Below are 23,858 nucleotides of genomic sequence, written 5' to 3'. Positions count from 1 at the left end.
TCGTTCGCCAGCACATGGTGGAGCCGACCTCCCTTCCTGCCGGAACATCCGGATCCTCCACCTCTGGCACAACATCAGCCAATCCTCCAAATGTGCCTAGCCCTGTGCCTAGTCCAGAGGCCACAACATCTGCCTCTGGACAGGCCAGCCCGATGGCATCCCGGACCCGGTCTGGCGCCCACCCTCACCCAGCCAAACGGGCGAGAAAACGGTGACAGCAATGGCGACTTTGCCCACACTCCTTCTGTGCTTGGCTCATATTCCTTTCTGGTCAAAACTTCCCTCTCCTTTCTTGTGAATTTTTTTTAAATTTGGTATTTACGTTTATGTTACCAGTTATGGCTTTTTTTTTTATTTTAACAAATATCTTTGCCACAAAAAAAAGGCCAAAAAATATTAGGCCAATTTGTTTGTGTTTAAACAATAAATTTAAAACAAAAAACTGACATTGTATTGTGACATTATTGTACAAATGGGTTACATTTAATCCTGGCCCTAAAGGCAAAAACTGACCCTCTTAAAAAAAAAAAAAAGGCCTCTTTAAGGAACGTTTAAAAAATCACATAGCGATGCAAATTCCACAGTAAACCAAAAAAAAGGGGAGCTAATTAAAACATGATGACATTATTGTTACAATAGGCCATAACCAACAAATTGTGGCCAAAATAAAACACCAAAAATGTACGCTAATTGATTGTGTAATCATGACATTAGCAGCTCTGATTTCCACCTGCGTACGCTTTTGTGCTATCCCAATAAACTGCTTTCCAAACACATACCAAGCCGGTTTTCAATCCAACACTAATTACTTTACTGACCAGCTGCGATTAATCGCAGCACCATCGTTGAGTCCCGGGACGGAGGAGAAGGCCATCGCCAATGTGGTCGAGTAATCCTGACCCTAAGCTGTGCGAGCATTTTGAAGGGAAAGCGGATGTTCCAGTGACGTATGAGACGGTCCGAACACATTTGACGTTCGCATCTGCTAATGTATGTACGCCCCAAAAACGCCTCGCCACGCCTGCGTTTTTTCATCTCCACCCCCGTCAACACCCAAAAACGCCCTGTTCTGTCAATCACATTTGACATGTCACTTCCTGTACGCTATTTTAGGAACGAGAGAAAAAAAGCTCGCAATCTGCCGTACGCACATGCGCAGTGTAACACCGACGCATGCGCGGTTAGTCAACATCGGAACGCAACGAGCGTACTGTTGTTTACGTGCGGCTCTGAATGAGGGCCATGGTGCCCATCAGAGAGGTACAGTAAGTATACTAAAAGGGTGCAGGGTGTGTGGGGTGGGTCCCCATGGACTCAGGGGCCCATGTGCACTGCACACCCTGCCCCCTATTTTAGTTAACGCCACTTAGCTGTCCCCATAGTATTTGAGGACTGTGGTCTTCTCCAATTTAACAAGCTTGGAAAACTTTAGCTTTTTAGAGCTTGTATCCGACAGGTCAGCGTTTTTCAACCACTGTACCGTGGCTAACTAGTTTGCCGTGAGCGACTGTCAAGGTTGCCGTGGATGTCACCTCAGCGCACTTGTACTGTAATGTGTTTTATTCCTGTGGAAGCCAATGTAGTGTGTTTTATTCCTGTGGAGGCCAATGTAGTGTGTTTTATTCCTGTGAAAGCCAATGTAGTGTGTTTTATTCCTGTGGAGGCCAATGTAGTGTGTTTTATTCCTGTGGAGGCCAATGTAGTGTGTTTTATTCCTGTGGTGGCCAATGTAGTGTGTTTTATTCCTGTGGAGGTCAATGTAGTGTGTTTTATTCCTGTGGAGGCCAATGTAGTGTGTTTTATTCCTGTGGAGGCCAATGTAGTGTGTTTTATTCCTGTGGAGGCCAATGTAGCGTGTTTTATTCCTGTGGAGGCCAATGTAGTATGTTTTATTCCTGTGGAGGCCAATATATGTGTATATTTTTATGTGGGAGCCAATGTGTATGTTTTTTCATTGGTCACGCACACCGCATAGCCGGATGGTGTGCCTTGCCAATTTTAAAATCTTGTGTAGTGTGCCTCGGGTTGAAAAGGTTCAAAATCACTGCGGTAGGTAATGACATCTTCAGAAAAGAGTGCGAAAGGAGATGTCTTTAGATCCCTCCTCTCCTTCAGATTATTCTTGTGCACATGCGCTACCTAAAGTAACACAGGCAGGGCAGAACTCAACAGTGTGATATTTCACTACTGTGATTAGCCGCAAAATAATAGGTTACATGATTCATTTGGACAGCTTCTTATTAGTGCACATGTCCCAGCATGAAACAATGGTAAATAACTATGATACTTCATTTCTGAAGTGATCTAACTAGACACCTCAGCCATATTAAACTACTTGCAATACCACTGATGATATTTTAATTTAGTCTAGATGATTTTCAGTTTTACTTGGTAAAAACATACTTTATTGGGCAGATTAACCACAAGAGTCTTGTGGTTACAAGCATCCTTTACAAGCATATAAGATAAGTTAAGCTTGTAGTTAATTAAGATATCTTATGTCTACCACGTGAAACCGGGTACATCAGCTAGTCTTATATAGAGATTATCACAAACAAAATGAGAGTTCCTCATACAATTAAGGTGCGGGAATAGTCCTCACCACCTCATATGGAGAGGGCTAGAATAATGAAATATAGAAGTTAGACTTCTGGAATGGAATATAGAAGTTATGTGGTAAAGACTAGCAAGACCAGCAGACATTGCTGAATGCCCCAAAAGTGCACAGGGTGCCATTGTACTAAAACCTTTCTTTTTATCAGCATAGTAGAATGTAGGAAGTGTACAGTAGCCTTGTGTCATATAGTAGTGCTTCTGAAACCACAATTTTAGCTTTACAAAACCCTCAGTCTGTGCTACTAAGGAAGCCTGTTCCTAAGGCCCCCATTTATCAATGATCAGGGCATGCCAGTAACTCCCGTGATCTCATTATGATCAGACCGGCCGGATGTATCATCTGGGACATGCAGGAACATGCAATGTCTCCGGAAAGCTGCCGGCCAGTGCAGGGGCTGCTGCGCATGCACAGTCCCGCGTACTGCACATGCACATCCGCCATAGCCGGTGGATCCCTCCCCCGGCTAATTATGCGTGGTGTAGCCCAAAGGCTATAGCGGCTAATGTCATCTTCAGATGGCGTTAGCTGCGGGGGCCAATACCTGGAATGTAGCGCATTATGGTTATTGGTAAATTTGCCAGCATCGCATCCCCCATAGAAACCTATGGGGATGCGGCCGCCAGCGGTAATGGAGGGATCACAGCAGGTATCAGAGATACCTGCTGCGGTCCCTCTTTAGTACATACGGGGGATACTTAATATGTGAGGTAAATCCCCGAAAATGTGTGTCTTCGGGGATTATACCTGAAATACACTTTGATAAATGGGCCCCTAAATGTCTGTTCCTGCTCATCATCATTTCCTTCCCCATCAATTGTGGCAGTTACTAGATGAAGACCTATCGTTTCTTACGTTTTATTGGAGGGATGTGACAAACATCTCACGGATTTGGCCCTGTCACCTAGTACCTGGTCCACTCAGAGCTCTTTATCGGCCCTGTGCATAGACATGGTTACAGGGAGTGGCAGCACAAATATTAGGGGTGCTAAACCCCCTACATCACCCACATAGCTGGCTCCTATGGTTCTAACCAAAGGCAAATGCACCTTAGAAATGTATATTTATAAGGCTGCAGAATGTTCCCAGCCTGCATTGGGGAGAGCTAGGAGATCTGTCAGAAGGATCCCCGTCCCTAAGATATTCATTTTCCTGGCCCACAAGCAGTACAGTCTAACAATGGGGCAGTTTATTGTATGTTTTGTGGATTTCTCCCATAGAAGCACAGGATAACTAATTATTATTATTTATTATTAGGGATGAGCGGGTTCGGATTTCTGAAATCCGAACCCCCCCGATCACCCCCGATCCGAGTCGTATCCGAGTCAGGCTCGACTTTTCCCGCCTGACTCGGAACTGAAATCGAGGCAGAACGTCATCATCCCGCCTTCCGGATCTTGTGGGTTTTCGATTCTATAAAAGGTCCCCGCGTCGGCGCCATTTCTCACTCCGGCTGTGGACAGTGCAGAGGAAGAGTGGGAGCTAGGGCTGGCTGGGCTGTGTTGTGCTGCTGTTGTCCATAGGGGCTGTGACCACTCAGTCCATAGGGGCTGACTGGGTTGTGTTGTGCTGCTGCTGTCATAGGGGCTGGCTGGGCTGTGTTGTGCAGCCAGTTGTCCATAGGGGCTGTGTCCACGCCAAAGTCTATAGGGGCTGGCTGGACTGTGTTGTGCAGTGTCCCATAAAGGCTGTAGTCCTAGAGGGGTGCTGTAGAGTTGTCCAGGGGGTGATCTGTGCATCAGGGGTGCTCCTCCAAAGTGCACTCCAAAAAAAATATTTATTTTTTTTGTCCGTGTTTGTGAACTGTGTGCGCAGTAGCCGCACGTGCATCAACAAAGTAACGCCAAGTGTGCGCCTGTGTCATACATAAAGGACTGGCTGCCTTGACCGTTAAAGGGTGCTGTAACCCCCAAAGTGCACTCCAAGCAAAATAAAAAATTATTTTCTGTGTTTGTGAATTGTGTGCACTGTGGCTGCACATGCATCAACAAAGGAGCAGCGCCAAGCGTGCACCTGTGTCCCATAAGTAAAGGGCCGGCTGGCTTGTCCGTTAAAGGGTACTGTAACCCCCAAAGTGCACTCCAAACAAAAGAAAAAAATATTTTCTGTGTTTGTGAATTGTGTGCACTGTGGCCGCACGTGCATCAACAAAGGAGCAGTGCCAACTGTGCGCCTGTGTCATAAGTAAGGGCCGGCTGGCTCATCTGTTAAAGGGTGGTGTAACCCCCAAAGTGCACTCCAAACAAAATAAAAAAATATTTTCTGTGTTTGTGAATTGTGTGCACTGTGGCTGCACGTGCATCAACAAAGGAGCAGCGCCAAGCATGCGCCTGTGTCCCATAAGTCTGTTAAAGGGTGGTGTAACCCCCAAAGTGCACTCCACAAAAAATAAACAATTCTTTTTTTTTCTGTGTTTCTGTGCGAAATGTATGCACAGTAGCCGCACATGCATCAACACAGCAGCAGCGCCAAGCATGCGCCTGTGTCATAAGTCAAGGGCCGGTTTGGACATCTGGTCCGGACTGAAGGACGTGCCAACAATTTCTGACATGTCTACTGTCACTGCATATGATACTGTCACCATTGACAGAATTGTGGAGGATTACATCGGTGACAGCATCCAAATAGGCATGTCAGACAGTCCGTACCTGTACTGGTAGGAAAAAGAGGCAATTTGGAGGCCCCTGCACAAACTGGCTCTATTTTACCTGAGTTGCCCTCCCTCCAGTGTGTACTCCGAAAGAGTGTTTAGTGCAGCCGGGAACCTTGTCAGCGAAAGGCGTAGGAGGTTGCTTCCACAAAATGTGGAGAAGATGATGTTCATAAAAATGAATTATCAACTCTTCCAGGGAGACCAGCCTCCAGAACGTACAGAGGGACCTGTGGTGGTGGATTCCAGCGGGGACGAATTAATACTCTGTGAGGATGAGGATGTACACAACACTGAAGAGGGTGAGGAATCGATGGATGAGGAGGATGAGGACGACATCTTGCCTGTTTATACAACATAAGGGTGGGTGGGAGGGCCCAAGGACAATTCCATCTTGCACCTCTTTTTTTTTCTTTGCATTATGTACTGTTTGGGGCCTAGTTTTTCAAACTGCCATCCTGTCTGCCACTGCAGTGTCACTCCTAGATGGGCCACATGTTTGTGCTGCCCACTCATGTCGCTTAGTATAGTTATCCAGCTACCTCGGTGCAAACTTTTGGACATAAAAACACTATTGTGAGGTGTTCAGAATAAAACCCACAAATTCTGTGATTTTAGCGGTTTTTATGCATTTTTTCAAAAAAATGCAGATCCATAACACAAAACCCAGAACCCAAAACACGGAAGGGTGGTTTTGGCAAAACCAATCCAGATCCAAAACACGAAGAATGATCCAGATCCAAAACCAAAACACGAAAAGTGGCCGGTGCACACCCCTATTTATTATGTTTTCTTTCTAAGGCACGACAATCTTTTCGCAGTGACGTGTAGAGGATATGTACAAAGTGACAGTAAAATATGACACAATGATACCGTAACTATCTTTGGAACAACACAGAAAGCAATACACTGACAATCACTACTTCAACAGTTTAAAACATTAAACTGTGGTCCTGTATGTGTGTCAATGATGTATCTGGAGTCAGGAAGCAATGCCACACAGCCCGGACAAGCATCTCTTTGCAGATGTGACTTAATAAGCCTGGTGTATGCCAATTGTTTATCAGGGAGAGTATGTGGGCCGCTATCATGGTTGCTGCTACTTCCTATGTGGCTAAAGGACCTCTGTGACCTATCCACCACGTGACCGCTGCAGAAGGCTGGACCGCTCCTGCGTTACCATCCACTAGGGCATAGAGGGGGAATAAATATTTGTGGCGAGCGCAACGAGCCACCGTGCCCGAAACGTGGCGAGCGTAGCTAGCCCGCGAGGGGACAATTTTGGTCCCCCGTTAGCATCCCCGCCCCTCCCCCTTTCAGGCCGGGTCACGTGGGTGTGACGTCACAGGTCCATCAGCGCTGTATAGTCTAGACCTAACCCCGCTATCATTGTTCTGCAGGACATGGGGACACTTCTGCTATTGCACATCAGTTATATCTGTAATTTGTGAGACTGGGATGAGTCCTTGTTTACATCATAAAATATTCCCATAGATGGAAAACAATTTCTTTTAATGTCAACTTTATTTAAGGACAAATAGTATCAAATGTATTTGTTCCCTTGGGCTTCAGCTATTATACATGTCCTGTCAGAAAAATAATACATTTACTGTCACAGCTGAGAACCGTGTTCAGTGTGCTGTGAACACTTTGCAGAGGCAAGATGAACTCCATTAGTCTAATCGCTACTGATCACTTTCCTAACACTGTAAGATGACCTCACAGAACAGGAAATTGTGCAGGCAACATGTCTAAATGCCACATTTCTAGGTAGATTGACTTCTAAGTAAATTCACTTTTTCTCTATATGATATGGAGCCTGTCTGGTAAAGGTTTAATATCTATCCATCCATCTATATTGTATGGGTGCATAGATACACATATACACACAATTTATTATATAACAGATTATTGCATCTGTCTATACAGCTAATGGAGAGTCAACGAGATCTTCTCAACCCTGTTCGATGTCCCAACCCCTTGAGAATAGAGGTACAGCCTGGGTGCTCCTGAACTTGGGAGTCTATGTACTAAGCTAAGCTCAGATAAGGGGGCCAAATGAAAAAGGCAGAGAAAATACCTGTACATATTGCTTCTCGATAGATCTACTAAAGGGAATTCTCTGCCTTCAGCGCTTATTACAGCGCTGTGTCCCAGTTTTTACTGAAAGGTAGATGTCACTTACTGTTGGGATTTTTCTTCTGCGCCGTTTTCACCTCCTCTAGGTGCTGTTATCTTCCTCCTGCAGTGTGTAAAAAGTTGATATCTGAATGTCTTCTTTATGGATTTGTTAATAAAGTTTGATTTAAAAAACAATCTCTCTGCTGCAACTGCAGTGCTGCAGGGGATGGGAGAGTGAGCCTCTGCTGACATCGCCAAGGGGGTGACTTAACATTACCTCTCCTGGCGGTGCTATTTTTAGTAACAATCGCAGTAACCACCTCCTGCTTCGCACCGATAACAGGCGTAGAAGAAGCGGCATGTTCTCCAAGACAACTGTATTTTCAGTACATGGAGCCCCTTGTACCTTCAATCGAGCCCCCGCACCCCCTACTGAGAACATGACTGCAATGGAGTCTCCAAGTCTGTCTGGTGGCTGCTCTCTGTGCTCTCCTCCCACTCACAGCTGCTGCAGTGAGTAGAGCCCCAGGTACATGACCCCAGCCGCACACCTACTACACATGTAATATCAACAGGATAGTCACACTCTTTATTACCCTTACCTCTGCACACATGCCATGCTATATGGGAAGCATGCAGCATTAGGAGGGGTCATGCAGCACCTGACATGAGACATACATCGTTAAATCTTTCCGGATACAAGGAAACCTATAGGATAAAAGAAGGAAGAAAGAAAAGACTAAAGAGGGTAAAACAGAGGAAGGGAAGAGAGAGATAAGAGGAAGAGGGGAAGAGTAAAAGACAGCAAGACACAGAGAAAAGAGTAGACACACACACACATATATGTATGTATATATATATATACTGTATATGTATTGTGACAAAAACACTGGAAAGGTTGCCAATGGGAGATATATGCCTGGTAGACAGAAGCTGATTAGCAGACTACCTGTGAGAGACTGATAAAGGGTGTGACAGTCTCTGTAGTCAGTCTCTCACTGTCTGTAGAATAGGTCAGGGGCCTTTTGAAATACACTGTTATGACTAAATGTAAGTGCTGTGTTAAAGACCTCTGTTTTGTGAGAGGGAAGTTTGGGCCTTCCACTATGAGAGAGGGAATCAGTTTGTTTAGTTGGTGTACCACTACTTGGCTGCTACATGACAAGTGCAGTCGTTTACCAGTACCTTGTTGTATGTGTGTTTGTATGCATATATACAGTGTGTGTGTATGTATATACTGTGTGTATGTATATATATATATATATATATATATATATATATATATATATATATACATACACAGGTTGAGTCTCCCATATCCAAATATTCCGAAATACAGAATTATTTTGGCATCACTGAGATAATGAAACCTTTGATTTTTGATAGTTCAATGTACACAAAGTTTGTCTAAGGCACAAATTATAAAAGATATTGTATAAAATTACCTTCAGGCTGTGTGTATAAGGTGTATATGAAACATAAATTAATTAATTTCATGTATGTATACAAACTTTGTTTGAGCCACAAAATTATTTAAAATGTTGTATAAAATTACCTGTGTGTGTGTGTATATGTATATATATATATATATATATATATATATTAGGGATGTGCAGGCAAAAGTCAGGAATGATGATGTTCGTCCGTGCAAGATGACGTTTTGCCTCTTTCTGAGTTCCGTTTTTTTGGAGGGAAAAATCCGAACTCCACGTGCAAACTCGAACCTATCCGAGCAGGCACATCCCTAATATATAAATATATATATATATATATATATATAGTGTTCATTCTAGCAGCCTGCACCTGTCACAACCCGTGCAGTTCCTATATAGTGTTCATTCTAGCAGCCTGCACCTGTCACAACCCGTGCAGTTCCTCTTTCCTATCTGGGGTGTCGCTCGCTGCTATGGTGCTTGAAGCACACTCTGGTCTGTATCTAAGCCAGTGGTTCCCAAACTGGGTGCCTCAGGGCACTTCCAGGGGTGCCTCGGGTTGGTGGTCCGGCACCAAATAAAATAATATTTAGTCCGCGTGATTGGCAGTGGTTTTGCCTATCAAAAAATATGTGGACAAAATTAAGCGCTGCCCTGTCAACCACCACATAACTGAACCTAAGGGTGACATATAAGCACAATTTACTTAATTTAATTTTTGGTGTATTTCTCAATAAGAAACGTTTGGCACAGTGGTGCCATGGAAAAGATGTTAATACTCTAGGGCACCATGAATCAAAACAGTTTGGGAACCACTGATCTAAGCGGGTTGTTGCTTCAGCTGAGTCTGCTAGAAGAACCAGAGCAGAGAGTGACACCTCAGGCAGGAGAAAGGAACTGCACGGGTTGTGTCAGGTGCAGGGTGCTAGAATGAACACTATATATATCTATCTATCTATATATGTGTGTGTATATATAAATATATATATATTAGGGGTGTGCACCGGCCACTTTTCGTGTTTTGGTTTTGGATCTGGATCTTTCTTCGTGTTTTGGATCTGGATTGGTTTTGCCAAAACCACCCTTCCGTGTTTTGGGTTCTGGGTTTTGTGTTTTGGATCTGTATTTTTTTTTTAAAAAGCATAAAAACAGCTAAAATCACAGAATGTGTTGGTTTTTCTGCTCCTATGCTATTATTAACCTCAATAACCTTAATTTCCACTAATTTCCAGTCTATTGTGAACACCTCACACCTCACAATAGTGTTTTTATGTCCAAAAGGTTGCACCGAGGTAGCTGGATGACTATGCTAAGCAACACGAGTGGGCGGTACAAACACGTGACCCATCTAGGAGTGATACTGCAGTGGCAGACAGGATGGCAGTTTGAAAAACTAGGCCCCAAACAGTACATAATGCAAAGAAAAAAAAGAGGTGCAAGATGGAATTGTCCTTGGGCCCTCCCACCCACCCTTATGTTGTATAAACAGGACATGCACACTTTAACAAACCAATCATTTCAGCGCCAGGGTCTGCCACACAACTGTGGCTGAAATGATTGGTTCGTTTGGGCCCCCACAAAACAAGCTGGCAATTAATCTGTCCCTGCACAAACTGGCTCTACGGAGGCAAGATGTCGTCCTCATCCACCGATTCCTCACCCTCTTTAGTGTTGTGTACATCCTCATCCTCACAGAGTATTAACTCATCCCCACTGGAATCCACCACCACAGGTCCCTCTGTACGTTCTGGAGGCTGGTCTCCCTGGAAGAGTTGATAATTCATTTTTATGAACATCATCTTCTCCACATTTTGTGGAAGCAACCTCCTACGCCTTTCGCTGACAAGGTTCCCGGCTGCACTAAACACTCTTTTGGAGTATACACTGGAGGGGGGGCAACTCAGGTAAAATAGAGCCAGTTTGTACAGGGGCCTCCAAATTGCCTTTTTCCTGCCAGTACAGGTATGGACTGTCTGACATGCCTACTTGGATGCTGTCACTGATGTAATCCTCCACCATTCTGTCAATGTTGACAGTATCATATGTAGTGACAGTAGACATGTCAGAAATTGTTGCCAGGTCCTTCAGTCCGGACCAGATGTCCAAACTTGGTCCTGCCTGCCCTGCATCACCGCTAACGGGTTGCTTAAGATACCTAAGTTTTTTCCTGGCAGCCCCAGTTGCGGGAGAAAATGAAGAAGGAGCTGTTGACGTGTCACGTTCTGCTTCAGCTGACAGTGTTTTCACCAGCAGGTCTTTGCACCTCTGCAGGCTTGTGTCGGCCGGAAAGAGAGACACCACATAGGCTTTAAACCTAGGATCGAGCACGGTGGCCAAAATGTAGTGGTCTGATTTCAACAGATTGACCACCCTGGAATCCTGGCAAAGCGAATGAAGGGCTTCATCCACAAGTCCCACATGCCGAGCGGAATCGCTCCGTCTTAGCTCCTCCTTCACTTTCTCCAGCTGCTTCTGCAAAAGCCTGATGAGGGGAATGACCTGACTCAAGCTGGCAGTGTCTGAACTGACTTCACGTGTGGCAAGTTCGAAGGGCTGGAGAACCTTGCACAACACGGAAATCATTCTCCACTGCGCTTGAGTCAGGTGCATACCCCCTTCTTTGCCTATGTCATAGGTGGATGTATAGGCTTGAATGGCCTTTTGCTGCTCCTCCATCCTCTGAAGCATATAGAGGGTTGAGTTCCACCGCATCACAACCTCTTGCTTCAGGTGATGGCGGGGCAGGTTCAAGAGTGTTTGCTGGCGCTCCAGTCTTCGGCACGCAGTCGCTGAATGGCGAAAGTGGCCCGAAATTTTTCGGGCCACCCAAAGCGTCTCCTGCACGCCCCTGTCGCTTTTCAGAAAATTCTGCACCACCAAGTTTATTGTGTGAGCAAAACATGGACCGTGCTGGAATTTGCCCAGATGTAATGCCCGCACAATATTGGTGGCGTCAGATATCACAAATCCCCAGGAGAGTCTAAGTGGGGTAAGCCACTGGGCGATGATTTCCCTCAGTTTCTCTAAGAGGTTGTCGGCGGTGTGCCTCTTACTGAAACCGGTGATACACAGCGTAGCCTGCCTTGGAACGAGGTGGCGTTTCTGAGATGCTGCTACTGGTGACGCTGCTGCTGTTGCTGCGTAAGGTGATACATCTACCCAGTGGGCTGTCACAGTCATATAGTCCTTAGTCTGCCCTGTTCCACTTGTCCACATGTCCGTGGTTAAGTGGACATTGGGTACAACGGCATTTTCAGGACACTGAGGACACTTTTTCTGATGTTTCTGTACAGTCTCGGTATCGCCTGCCTAGTGAAGTGGAATCTAGACGGGATTTGGAACCGGGGACACACTACCTCCATCAATTGTCTAAATCCCACTGCACTAATGGCGGATACCGGACGCACGTCTAACACCAACATAGCAGTCAAGGCCTCAGTTATACGTTTTGCTTCAGGATGACTGCTGTCGTACTTCATCCTCCTCGCTAAGGACTGTTTTAGGGTCAATTGTTTAGTAAAAGTAGTGGTGTTCCTACTTCCTCTCTGGGATGATGAACGACTCCCAGCAGTAGCAACAGCAGCAGCGGCAGCAGGAGGCGTAGCAATGCGGGATCCTCCAGAGGAATCCCGGATAGGAGAGTCAGTCATGCCAGTGACATGGCCTGCAGGACTACTTCCGATCCTGACTAAGGAGGAAATTGACGAGGAGGGAGTTGACGGTGTGGTTTGCAGGCGCTTGGATACAACAGGACAACGGGATTTAGGTGTCCCTGGACTGCTTATGGTCTTAGCCAAAGTTTCTGAACTTGACAGTAACTTTTTATGAACGCGCTGCAGGTGCCGTATAAGGGAGGATGTTCCTAGGTGGTTAACGTCCCTACCCCTACTTATTTCACCTTTACATATGGTACATATGGCAAGACAGTTGTTGTCCGGATTTAGATAGAAATATTGCTAGACCAAAGAGGTGGAATGTTTGGTCTTCTGCCCAGGCATGACTGTGATGGGCTTTTTCATCCCACGGACAACAACTGTCTCCCCCGGAGCCTGATTTAAACAAACCACGTCACCATCAGAATCCTCCTCGCCAACTTCCTCCTCAGCGCCAGCTACACCAGTATCCTCATCCTGTTGTACTTCAACTGTGACATCTTCAATTTGCATATCAGCAAGTGGACTGTGGGTGCTCCTTTCAGCACTTGCAGGGGGCGTGCAATTGGTGGAAAGAGCCACCTTTTCCCGTCCAGTGCTGGGAAGGTCAGGCATCGCAACCACCACCACACTTGGACTCTCCTTGGGGATTTGTGATATCTTCTTAGAACGCACAGTTCTTCGCTGTGCTTTTGCCAGCTTAACTCTTTTGATTTTTTTAGTGGGAGGAGGGCTTCCATCGTCATGTGAAGCTGAACCACTAGTCATGAACATAGGGAAAGACCTTAGCCATTCCTTGCCACTCCGTGTCGTAAATGGCATATTGGCAAGTTTACGTTTCTCTTCAGATGATTTAAATGTTTTTCTCAAGGTCATTTTCCTGAACTTTGCCATTTGGGATTGTATGTGCCCTCTACTATGACATTGGGCATCGGCCTTGGCAGACGACGTTGATGGCATGTTATTGTCTATGTCATGACTAGTGGCAGCAGCTTCAGCACTAGGAGGAAGTGGTTCTTGATCTTTCCCTATTTTATTTTTATCGGAGAAAGTTTGGTCCTCCATTTATGTTATATTGATATATACGTGCGGCTAAGGCGCACACAAACACAGAAAATAATTTTTTATTTTTGTTGGAGACTAGTGCACTTTGTGGGTTACACCACCCTTTAAGAAATGAGCCAGCCGGCCCTTTACTTATGGGACACAGGCGCACGCTTGGCGCTGCTCCTTTGTTGATGCACGTGCAGCCACAGTGCACACAATTCACAAACACAGAAAAAAATTTTTAATTTTGTTTGGAGTGTACTTTGGGGGTTACAGCACCCTTTAACGGTCAAGCCAGCCAGCCCTTTACTTATGACACAGGCGCACGCTTGGCACTACTTTGTTGATGCACGTACGGCTACTGCGCACACAATTCACAAACACAGAAAATATTTTTTAATTTTGTTTGGAGTGTACTTTGGGGGTTACAGCACCCTTTAACGGTCAAGCCAGCCGGCCCTTTACTTATGACACAGGCGCACGCTTGGCACTACTTTGTTGATGCACGTGCGGCTACTGCGCACACAATTCACAAACACAGACAATATTTTTTAATTTGTTTGGAGTGTACTTTGGGGGTTACAGCACCCTTTAACGGTCAAGCCAGCCGGCCCTTTACTTATGACACAGGAGCACGCTTGGCACTACTTTGTTGATGCACATGCGGCTACTGCGCACACAATTCACAAACACAGAAAATATTTTTTTATTTTGTTTGGAGTGTACTTTGGGGGTTACAGCACCCTTTAACGGTCAAGCCAGCCGGCCCTTTACTTATAACACAGGCGCACGCTTGGCACTACTTTGTTGATGCACGTGCGGCTACTGCGCACACAATTCACAAACACAGAAAATATTTTATTTTTTTTTGCACTTGGGGTGAGCACCCCTGATGGACAGAGCACCCCCTGGACAACACTACAGCACCCCTTTAGGACTGGGACACTGCACAGGACTTTGGAGTGGACACAGCCCCTATGGAGAACTGACTGCACAACACAGTCCAGCCAGCCCCTATGGACTTTGAAGTAGTGGACACAGCCCCTATTAACAACAGCACAACACAGCCAGCCCCTATGGACTTTGAAGTAGTGGACAACAGCAGCACAACACAGCACAACACTACTCTGCACTACACAGCCCAGCCAGCCCTAACTCCCACCCTCCCTCTTCACTGTCCACAGCCGAGTGAGAAAATGGCGCCGACGCGGGTACCTAATATAAGATCCAAAACCCGCGAGACCCGGAAGGCGGGATGATGACGTTTGGCCTCGATTTCAGATCTGAGTCAGGCGGGAAAAGTCGAGCCTGACACGGATCTGCCTCCGATCGTGGGGGCTCGTGGGGGTTCGGATTTCAGAAATCCGAACCCACTCACCCCTAATATATATATATATATATATATATATATATATATATATATATATATATTCTTAAGGCTATCAGAACTTTCTGCATAATAAATGATAAATCATCAAATAATGTATTTTGGGGCTTGTCTATGTTTTGTGGTTTATGAATGGAGGATCTACATCAGTGACTGATTTCCTCTTCTACCCCCTTGCCCTACTACTCATTATTATAGTGTATCCGAAATGGACTCGGTACAGAAAAGAACATTACTACTATATTTATTTTTGTAACTTAATAGTTACAATGAGAATTTAGTTACATTTTTGGGAAGTTGTCAACCGAATCTATTTTTGGAGCTACCATTCTTTTATTTCTATGATGTTTGATGTTCTCTGTGAAATATAGCTACATGTAACTTATAAAATTGAACATGACATGTTCTATAAATCTAGACAGAATACAAAATATTACTACAAAAATCAAGGCTTTGCTCTATGAGGTTCTGAAGTTGTCATGTTTTGTACTTAAAAGAATACAATATTCTTGTCCCCTATATAAATTAATTACGGTTTATAACCAAGTCCAAATCACACACCGAAATTTAAATGAGGTAGAAAGGCAATTAATGTCATGCCCATTACGGATATATGGTAAATTTATTTTATTATACTGTATGTTGTGCTGAACATAAAATAACAAATGTGGCATAAACAACACACATGGGCTCATGTTGAGATGGGCTTACAACTATTTGCATAACATTAAATATTCTCATTTATACTATGCATGCCAACAAACAATATGTCAGTATGTAGATTTCGTCCTTGCACCACTTTAGGATTTGAGATACAGAATGGGAGAGGAAAGGGTGGGCAAACGCGGACAGTGTACAGTAAGGAAATGTTCCCATAAGTGCACCTGAGGGTTGGTGTAAACACATAAGGAGGATGATGAGAGTCACCAGCACTAACCTGCTTCTGATTGGCTGGTTGTGGATCCACCCCTGAAGCTGATAGGTGCTTTATATGCTTTTCTGTGTGTATGATAGAATATATTTTTTGCTACTTTCAGTCCTACACAAGACATAAAATTATACATACTCTATTAAATGGTGAAAGTGGTTTTCGCTATAAAAACAATTGCTAAAAATCTGTTCTCATACATATAACCTGGCTGAGAGTAAATGTATCTGGGTGTAAGTACATTTGACTGGTGCAAAGTTGGGTTTTTATTTTTATTTACAGTACAAATTCAGCGTGTTATATAGTATAAATGACTTTCTACCATCCTAATTAGTCTTTGTTAAGAACTATAAATATTATAGTATACTGTTGCTTTTTTGACAGATTACCATTAATACTTCTTTTGAGAAAAACATTTGACACAAAGCCTATACAAAATCCTGTTTAATAGGACATATTTTACAATTGAGTTTTGTCTTCATTATAGCACAGATTGTGTTACCGGATATTGCATCTAACAGGCTCTCTCTTTGTTTGCTCATTTGTTCCACTTAGGGGTCCTCAAGCTGATGGAGTATGGTGAGGAATACGTATTTACTCTTCCCAGTGCCTATGCTCGGTCAATACTCACAGTTCCCTGGGTGGAGCTGGGAGGTAAAATCAATATTACCTGTGCCAAGACAGGTTACACTGCCACCATTACATTCCACACCAAGCCTTTCTATGGAGGGAAAGTACACAGGTAATGGATAATACTGCTAAAGAATTTTAGGCATTTTAGTAGCAAAGCTAAACTGCGCTCAGTTACATTTGTTACTTAAAGAGTGTTCTCCTACTACCAGTAGTCCTGACATCATCATATAATTTCCTATGTGAATTTATGTTGCGCAATACTTTCTTTTTGTTTTTAATTGAGTCTCTTGCTCTTTTTGAGAAATATTAATATTGTTCATTATCTGTGTTTTCCCTTTTCATTGCACTTACAGCTAACCACTTATTAACCACATAACTATCAATTCTTTTTTATAATTTAGGTTAAAATATTTCTTAAAAATGTATTTAATTATTATTTTTTTTAAATATACGCCTAGGTGGTGCCTTGCATGACTCCCCACCCCTCCCGTGTCCATTGGCCTCATTGTAGCATCACCTCCCAATGGTAATAGCTCCTCAGTGGAGTTACCCCCTTAGTAGTAATAGATCCCTAGCAGTTTATCAACCCCATCCACCAGTGTCCATGGACCCCATTGTGGAACTACCCTCCTCCTCATCTAGAAAAATGTGTCATTATATACACCTCATTCCTAAAACAGGGCCAATAGACCTTTGTGGGACATTATTTAATCTTGGGGATAGAATTTTTCCTGTGCACACCGTAATCCACCTGTATTGAAGGACGCTACATAGAGCTTTTTTTTTAGCCTAAATGACTAATATCTGAGTATCTAGATGGTAAAAGTACATATATTATTATCTCCTGTAATAGTTTGGTCGGGTTCGGTATATTAAGTCAACCTGATTGTTATGTCAATACGAAACATGTCGAAATGTTGACATTTACCATGTCAACATTTAGCATGCCGTCATGGTCAGAATGTTTTTAAGGTAAGGTTATCCCTAAACCTGGCCATAACCGCTAAACCTAATGGTAATTTTGACATTTTTTGTTGACAATTCATATGTTGACATTCTGTCCATGTGGACATTTTACAGGTGTTCGCACTTATGATGTCAACATTTTAATAATTGTCAACATTGTCAGTGTCGACATACTGACTGCATACGTTTGGACATTCTTACATAATACACATTTTAGACTGTTGCACAGCACAGGGGCGTCTGAACAATTTTATGTTGGGGGGGCAATAAAATCGTTCCAACCCCCCCTCCCTCCCTCCAACTTACTGTTACTGGGCTGCCACTGCCCCTACCGGGTGGACGATGCAGCGCGACGTGCAGCTGTAGCTGAACTGTGCCCACATCGTGATGTAGTCCCACACACCCTCTGGTGTCATGGCCGTCCAGGAGCCCCAGCAGCCCACAATGAGACTCCGCCTATTACTGACGCTGCTCTCTGATTGAGCGGAGGCTGCTGCTGCTGCTGCTCCTGCCCTGAGTGTGAGAGCTCAGGGCTGTGGGTGTTGGATGCTGCAGAGAGTGCAGAGTGCACAGGGGACCAGGAGGAACAGCTGTCAGAGTCCCAGTCCCCTGCTGCCAGCATCACCCCGCCGTCCTCGGCTACTGCACCAGTCTCCTCCTCCCTGCCGCCTTTCAAATGTTTATAAGCCAACCCCTTGCCCTTTCCCCCCCCCGTTCCTACGTCCTTGCTGTTGCAAGATGCCTTTTTCTGCTGGTGTTGGATGGTACACTCTCTGAAAGGTCTGCTCAGTTCTGTCACTGTTATTGGTTTACATCACTTGACAAATTTATTGAAAAGTCTTTCAAAACAACACATTCTTTTTATTTATTCCTTATTACTTGTTTTTTTTTACCTAGAGTCACAGCTGAGGTGAAGCATAACCCCACCAACACAATAGTCTATAAGGCCCAAGGGGAATGGAATGGAACTCTGGAGTTCACATACAGCAGTGGCGAGACCAAAGTAATTGACACCACAAAGCTTTCAGTCATTAGGAAAAAGATACGCCCCGTGGAAAAACAAGGCCTGTCTGAATCAAGGTGGGTAAATGTAGAACAATTCAGATACTGTAGTGGAAAGGTCTCAGGTAAAGACTATCACAGATGAAATAAAACAATATATCTTTCAAAGTGTTTTATAGTATTCCAGAGTGTTTTTTTTTCCAGTAACTGCAATATTTAGAAAAAGATAATGTGTACCATTAACTACCGTGTTTAAATGCTTCTTATCCAACTGCCATGCATAACATATTGTTTGACTTCTGGCAAGTCTGACAACTTGAATGTAAGTATCCGGAAAGCCCACAGTCTACTGAAGATGATACTTAGATGTTAGTGGCAATTGGTTGCTATGGGCAACTTCTCCACCAGTGCAGTGAGGTGAAGCAGAGTCTTTCCTGTCATACTTAGATATACTCCAGAATTTTAACTATAAAATGAGAAGTAACATTTATTATAAATATCTTCTTTGTATTATTCAAATTATTTTTATAGTCAAAATTCTGGAGTAAAAAGTGTATGGCAGGTGAGGCACTGCCTCCCCTGTCTACCTTTTCCGCACATGCCTGATCAAAAGTCACCAAGTTCCAACACTATATACTGCTGCACATTTGTATAATACCCGCATGCACCCTTGGGTTCATATATGTATCTGTAAATCTGGCTCTGATACTAGCCAGTGCCTCCCCAGACATTTACCTCACCGCACATCACTGTTCTCCACCTGTCCACTTCTCCACTATTTAGAAGGCTTGATACATCTTCCCCAAACTCTGTTACCAGCACTGTTCATGGGGAATGTTTGAGTTGTTTCCCAGTTACCCAATTATTAAAACACAGCCTCCATTATGAACACTGTGCTTTCCTATGGAGATTAGGAACTTCCGCATTTGTGTTCCCTGGGTAACCTGATGATGTCACAGTGCTATGGCTTCAGTGAAGTGTTGCCAAGGGAGACAAAACCAATGTTACTCTGGACATCAACTTGGATAGATCCCTTGTAATAGTGACATAATAGCTGCCATGTTAGCCAGATAAGTAGGTTACAATCACAAGGGTTCTAACTGTAAAAGAGACCTTGAACTGGGGGGGCGTGGCCTCACTACAGAAGAAGCCAGACGTGGGTGTTTGGAGCTCCAGCCAAAACGCCAGTTTTTTTGGCACATTTGCCGTCCCTGGCGGCTCATTCCCACCCCCCTTATCCACCAGTGACCCAACACCCTAGGGCCGCGACCTGCGGGATATCCGAAGCGGACGCCGGCTTCATTTAGAGGTGAGCGCTTTTCTCACTCACTCCCACACTGCCCGCTGGAATCATGGCCAGGGAGTACAGGAGCCTGTTATCTTCACCCCTTGGGTCACGCTCGGCACTACACTGCTTGGGGGTCTGGGCACTGAGCCAAGGAACACTTCGGCGCCATCTTATGAGACCTGCTTTCTCTCTGCAGGTCACTCTCACTGCTGCTGGCTGGATCATTTCCCTCACCATAGCACCTAAAACCCCAGTGATCCCCTCTGCAGAGTAACCTTTGCTAGTTCATGGGGTGGCTTCCCCACACTGTGGAGCTCCCAATTACTACCCTATAAAGGTGCCACCTTGTGGGTGGTGGTGACCCCCTGCCGGGACGTCAAGTGAACACAAGATTTACTGTATACCTTACAGGACTCTCTGCCTCACAGATTCTTTTACTTGGAATTATCTTCCAAAGCAGTATTTAATTTTAGTCCAAACTCACTGTATCCTGGTCCGTGACCTCCTGGACTCTCCTGCCAGCATTGTTTGTTCCCCTTCAAAAACCTATAGCTATTGCGACACTCTTTATTTGCTATAACAATTTGTGTCAAAGAGTCCCTGAACGCACCGTTGTTGCACCCTCCGGTGGTACTAAATTAGGCTATAGTTCAACACAGCAATCTCTTCCAACTCACTATTACAACAGGTCTCCTGTCACTGTTCAACTCATTCCGAATATTCCCCCCACTAATCCACCTCCCTCTTACTACTGCTCATACGATATCACTATGAATAGGTCTAACGCAAACTCCAGAAAACAAGTGGGCGGTGACATAGTTCAACACTTCTCCAAAGGTGATAAGTCCTCAAAGGCCGTCGACCCCCTCATCACCGCGCTCTCACCAGACAGATCATCATGATTCAACCCCTCCAGCTCTGTCCACTAAAGAGGACATCATGGCTTTATGAACCCTTATCACAGACCTCAAGGACTTTCTGGAATCCAAACTAGATAAAGCGGTCTCAACCATTAAATCCGATCTTTTCTCATTGTCCTCCAGAACCTCGAAATTGGAGTCCCATCAAGATACTCTCAAAAATCTCAAAACAAAACCCACAGAGATCTCGATCACATTATTCAAGACCGTGCTGATCTTTTCACTAAAAATGAGGATTTAGAGAACCGGGAAAAAAAATTTATCTTCGTATGCGGAATATACCAGAATCTGTAACCCCGGACAATCTGGATAACTATCTGCACAAAATATTCACCTTTATTTTCCTCAATTTGGGTCCACAGCAGCTACCATTAGAAAGAGCCCACCTGGCCCTTAGACCCAAGCCCCGAGATGGTGAACCCCCACGGGATGTAATCATGCGCTTTCTCAGTTTTAAGGATAAGGAAAGAGTCCTTGCCCCTTCGTGCAATAAATCTCATATCCTATACGCCAACATTAAACTTCTTTCAAGACCTAGCCCCTCCCACAATCATCAAAACGACGGGAACTCCGAGACCTGACTAGCGCACTACGTTCACGAGGTATCCGCTACCGTTGGGGCTTCCCCTTCAAACTGCTGATCGACTTCAATGGGAAAACAGTTATCATTAGAGATCCCAGAGAGGGCAAAGACTTTCTCACTCATTTGGAGGACACCGGCCCTTATCCTAACACATCATCCGCTACCTGAAGAAGTTAACTGTTCCTTTATTCCGCAGACTCCAGTACATGTTTGCCGGGGACTTTACAAATCCGAGATTTGCCATCATCATACCCTGTTTTCCTTTTTTAATGGTCACCCAACACACATTTTTGGTTCTTCTCCAACGACCATTTCATATCTTTTTCAACAATATTATCATTTTATTTCCTGATATATATTAGCTATTTTCAATGTTTCGTTGTTTGGTCGTATCGCCAGCCAATAGAGTTACATTCTCAAAAGTTTGTGTAAATTTAGACAATTCTATAATTTCTCAGCGGTTTAGCTTAGCCTAGTTTATATATGTGTATTATTGATTCACTTTTAGTGAACCTGTGAGGAGCTCCAATTGATTGTTAAAGTATGTATATATAGTGGGTGTATTTTTTTTTTTTAATCTCAATGTTTATTTTTGTGTATTTTATACCCAACACTTCTTAATGACCTTTTAGCTCTCTGCTCTTACAATCCCCCCCCCTCATCACCTACAGTGACATATTTACAATTTTTTATTAATTTTTTCTATATTTCTCTCCTTTTCACTATATGACTACCACTGGAGGGTCACAACACTCCGACACTCTCACCATCTACTTCTGACTACCTTCACACACTCCCCATATTGAATACTATTTCATTTTACAGCCTATTTATTCTAATTTTCCTAAGGTAGCTTGGACTACTTTCCCTGCTACCTTTTTGGACTTCATAGTCCCGACTACCGTGTGTGTCTTCCTGTGCAGGACACGAGGAATTCCCATTCAGATCCTTCCCCATTACCCCTTTTACTCTGATCTTATATTTTTCCCTCCCTCCCCAGCGAGTCAGATTCCCTTCATTCTCATTACAAACTATTTTTTCTAACATACCCTATAATTATGTCACTAACCTTCATCTCCTTAAATGCCAAAGGTTTGAACACTCCTCAAAAACGATCTTCGCTTTTTCGATCTGTCCGAAGTCTCAAAGCTGGGATTGTTCTGATTCAAGAGACTCATTTTAAAGCTACTATGCACCCTTCTCTACATTCCAAGAACTTCCCTACCTCCTACTACTCTTCTAGTCAATCGAAACACAATGGGGTTGCCATACTAATTAGCAATAAAGTGGCCTTTGTCCAAAATTCAGTTCACACAGAATCTGATGGAAGATTCATTATATTTACTGGTAAACTGGGTAATCTGGAATGCACGATAGCTACTGTGTAGGCTCCTAACAATGGCCAGATAGAATTTTTAAATGTTTTTTTTCCAAATGAAATAAATGTAGAAAGGGCTACCTTCTTGTAGGTGGAGACTTCAATGCCGTCCTCAATCATGAACTCGACAAATCTCCTGCCCCTACTATTTTACGACCTTGCTCTTTGACTAAATCTTTGAACTCACATCTTCGTGAATCAGGCCTTTTCGATACTTGGCGAGCCCTTCATCCCACAGTCACTTCACCTTTTTTTCAATTCCTCATCAATCTTACTCAAGGATTGATCTTTTTCTCTGTTGCACCCCAGCATCTAAACACCTTTCCGACTCATCTATAGCCACTAATCACTGGTCTGACCATTCCATAATTACTACATCATTTGATTTTTTTGACATGCCCACATCCCGACCTTCTTGGCGTCTAAACGAAACCCTTTTGAAGATCCCAAAATTTCAGGAGAAAATTAGATTTGCCCTTAAAGATTATTTTTCCCTGAACACTATAGACTCTGCATGCACCCCATTAGCTTGGGAAGCACATAAAGCAGTAATTAGTGGATATATCATTAGTTATGCCTCCTTCAGAAACAAAGAACGTAGATCCCAAATAACTTTCCTGACAGAAGAGGTCCACCACCTAGAAACTTCTCATAAACTTCTCCCTTCCCGTTCTCTATATAATCAACTAACTACTGCAAAAGCATCCCTCAATGCCATTCAGCCCGAAAAAAACTGAGCAATCTTTACGTTGGCTTAATCAAAAATTCGACGAAAAAAATAATAAAGCAGATTCCCTACTAGCTAATAGGTTGAAGGCCCGGAAGGCCAGGACCGTGATCCCAGTATTAAAAGACGACCATGGCACTCATCAATATAACCCTACTACTATTAATTCAATATTCCAAACATATTACGAGCACCTTTATAATATTTCCGAGTATTCCCCTCTTCCCTCCCCAGCCGACACTTCAATTACAGATTACTTAGCCTCTTGTAACCTACCCCACATAAATACTGCGACTTCCACTGCTCCTGACGACCCTATCTCCGCCGAAGAAATCCTCTCAGCCCTTAAAACACAAAAACCCTCTAAAGCCCCAGGTCCCGATGGATTTCCAATGTCTTATTATAAAACCTTCCAATCCTCTCTGATACCCCACTTAACTGCGGTCTTTAACCAAATCCTAGAAGGAACTTCATTTCACCCAGATGCGACCAAAGCTACTATCACCGTCCTTCCAAAGCCCAATAAAG

At 43.9% G+C, this 23,858-nt stretch overlaps 1 protein-coding gene across 3 annotated transcripts in view; it reads left to right on the top strand.

Annotated features, from left to right (window-relative positions):
- Positions 1–23,858, top strand: part of OSBPL10 (oxysterol binding protein like 10) — a 534,391-nt gene that overhangs the window by 474,651 nt on the left and 35,882 nt on the right. For all 3 annotated transcript variants that reach the window (XM_088463527.1, XM_088463519.1, XM_088463516.1), the window contains 2 exons: positions 16,389–16,575; positions 18,330–18,512. In XM_088463527.1, the coding sequence (XP_088319653.1) occupies positions 16,389–16,575; positions 18,330–18,512 (370 nt within the window). The remainder of the gene's footprint in view (positions 1–16,388; positions 16,576–18,329; positions 18,513–23,858) is intronic.

This window comes from Taudactylus pleione, unplaced genomic scaffold (assembly GCF_031769625.1).
Source record: "Taudactylus pleione unplaced genomic scaffold, aTauple2 ptg000053l, whole genome shotgun sequence".
Taxonomy (NCBI): Eukaryota; Metazoa; Chordata; class Amphibia; order Anura; family Myobatrachidae; genus Taudactylus; species Taudactylus pleione.
This window is presented reverse-complemented; position numbering and strand designations above follow the sequence as displayed.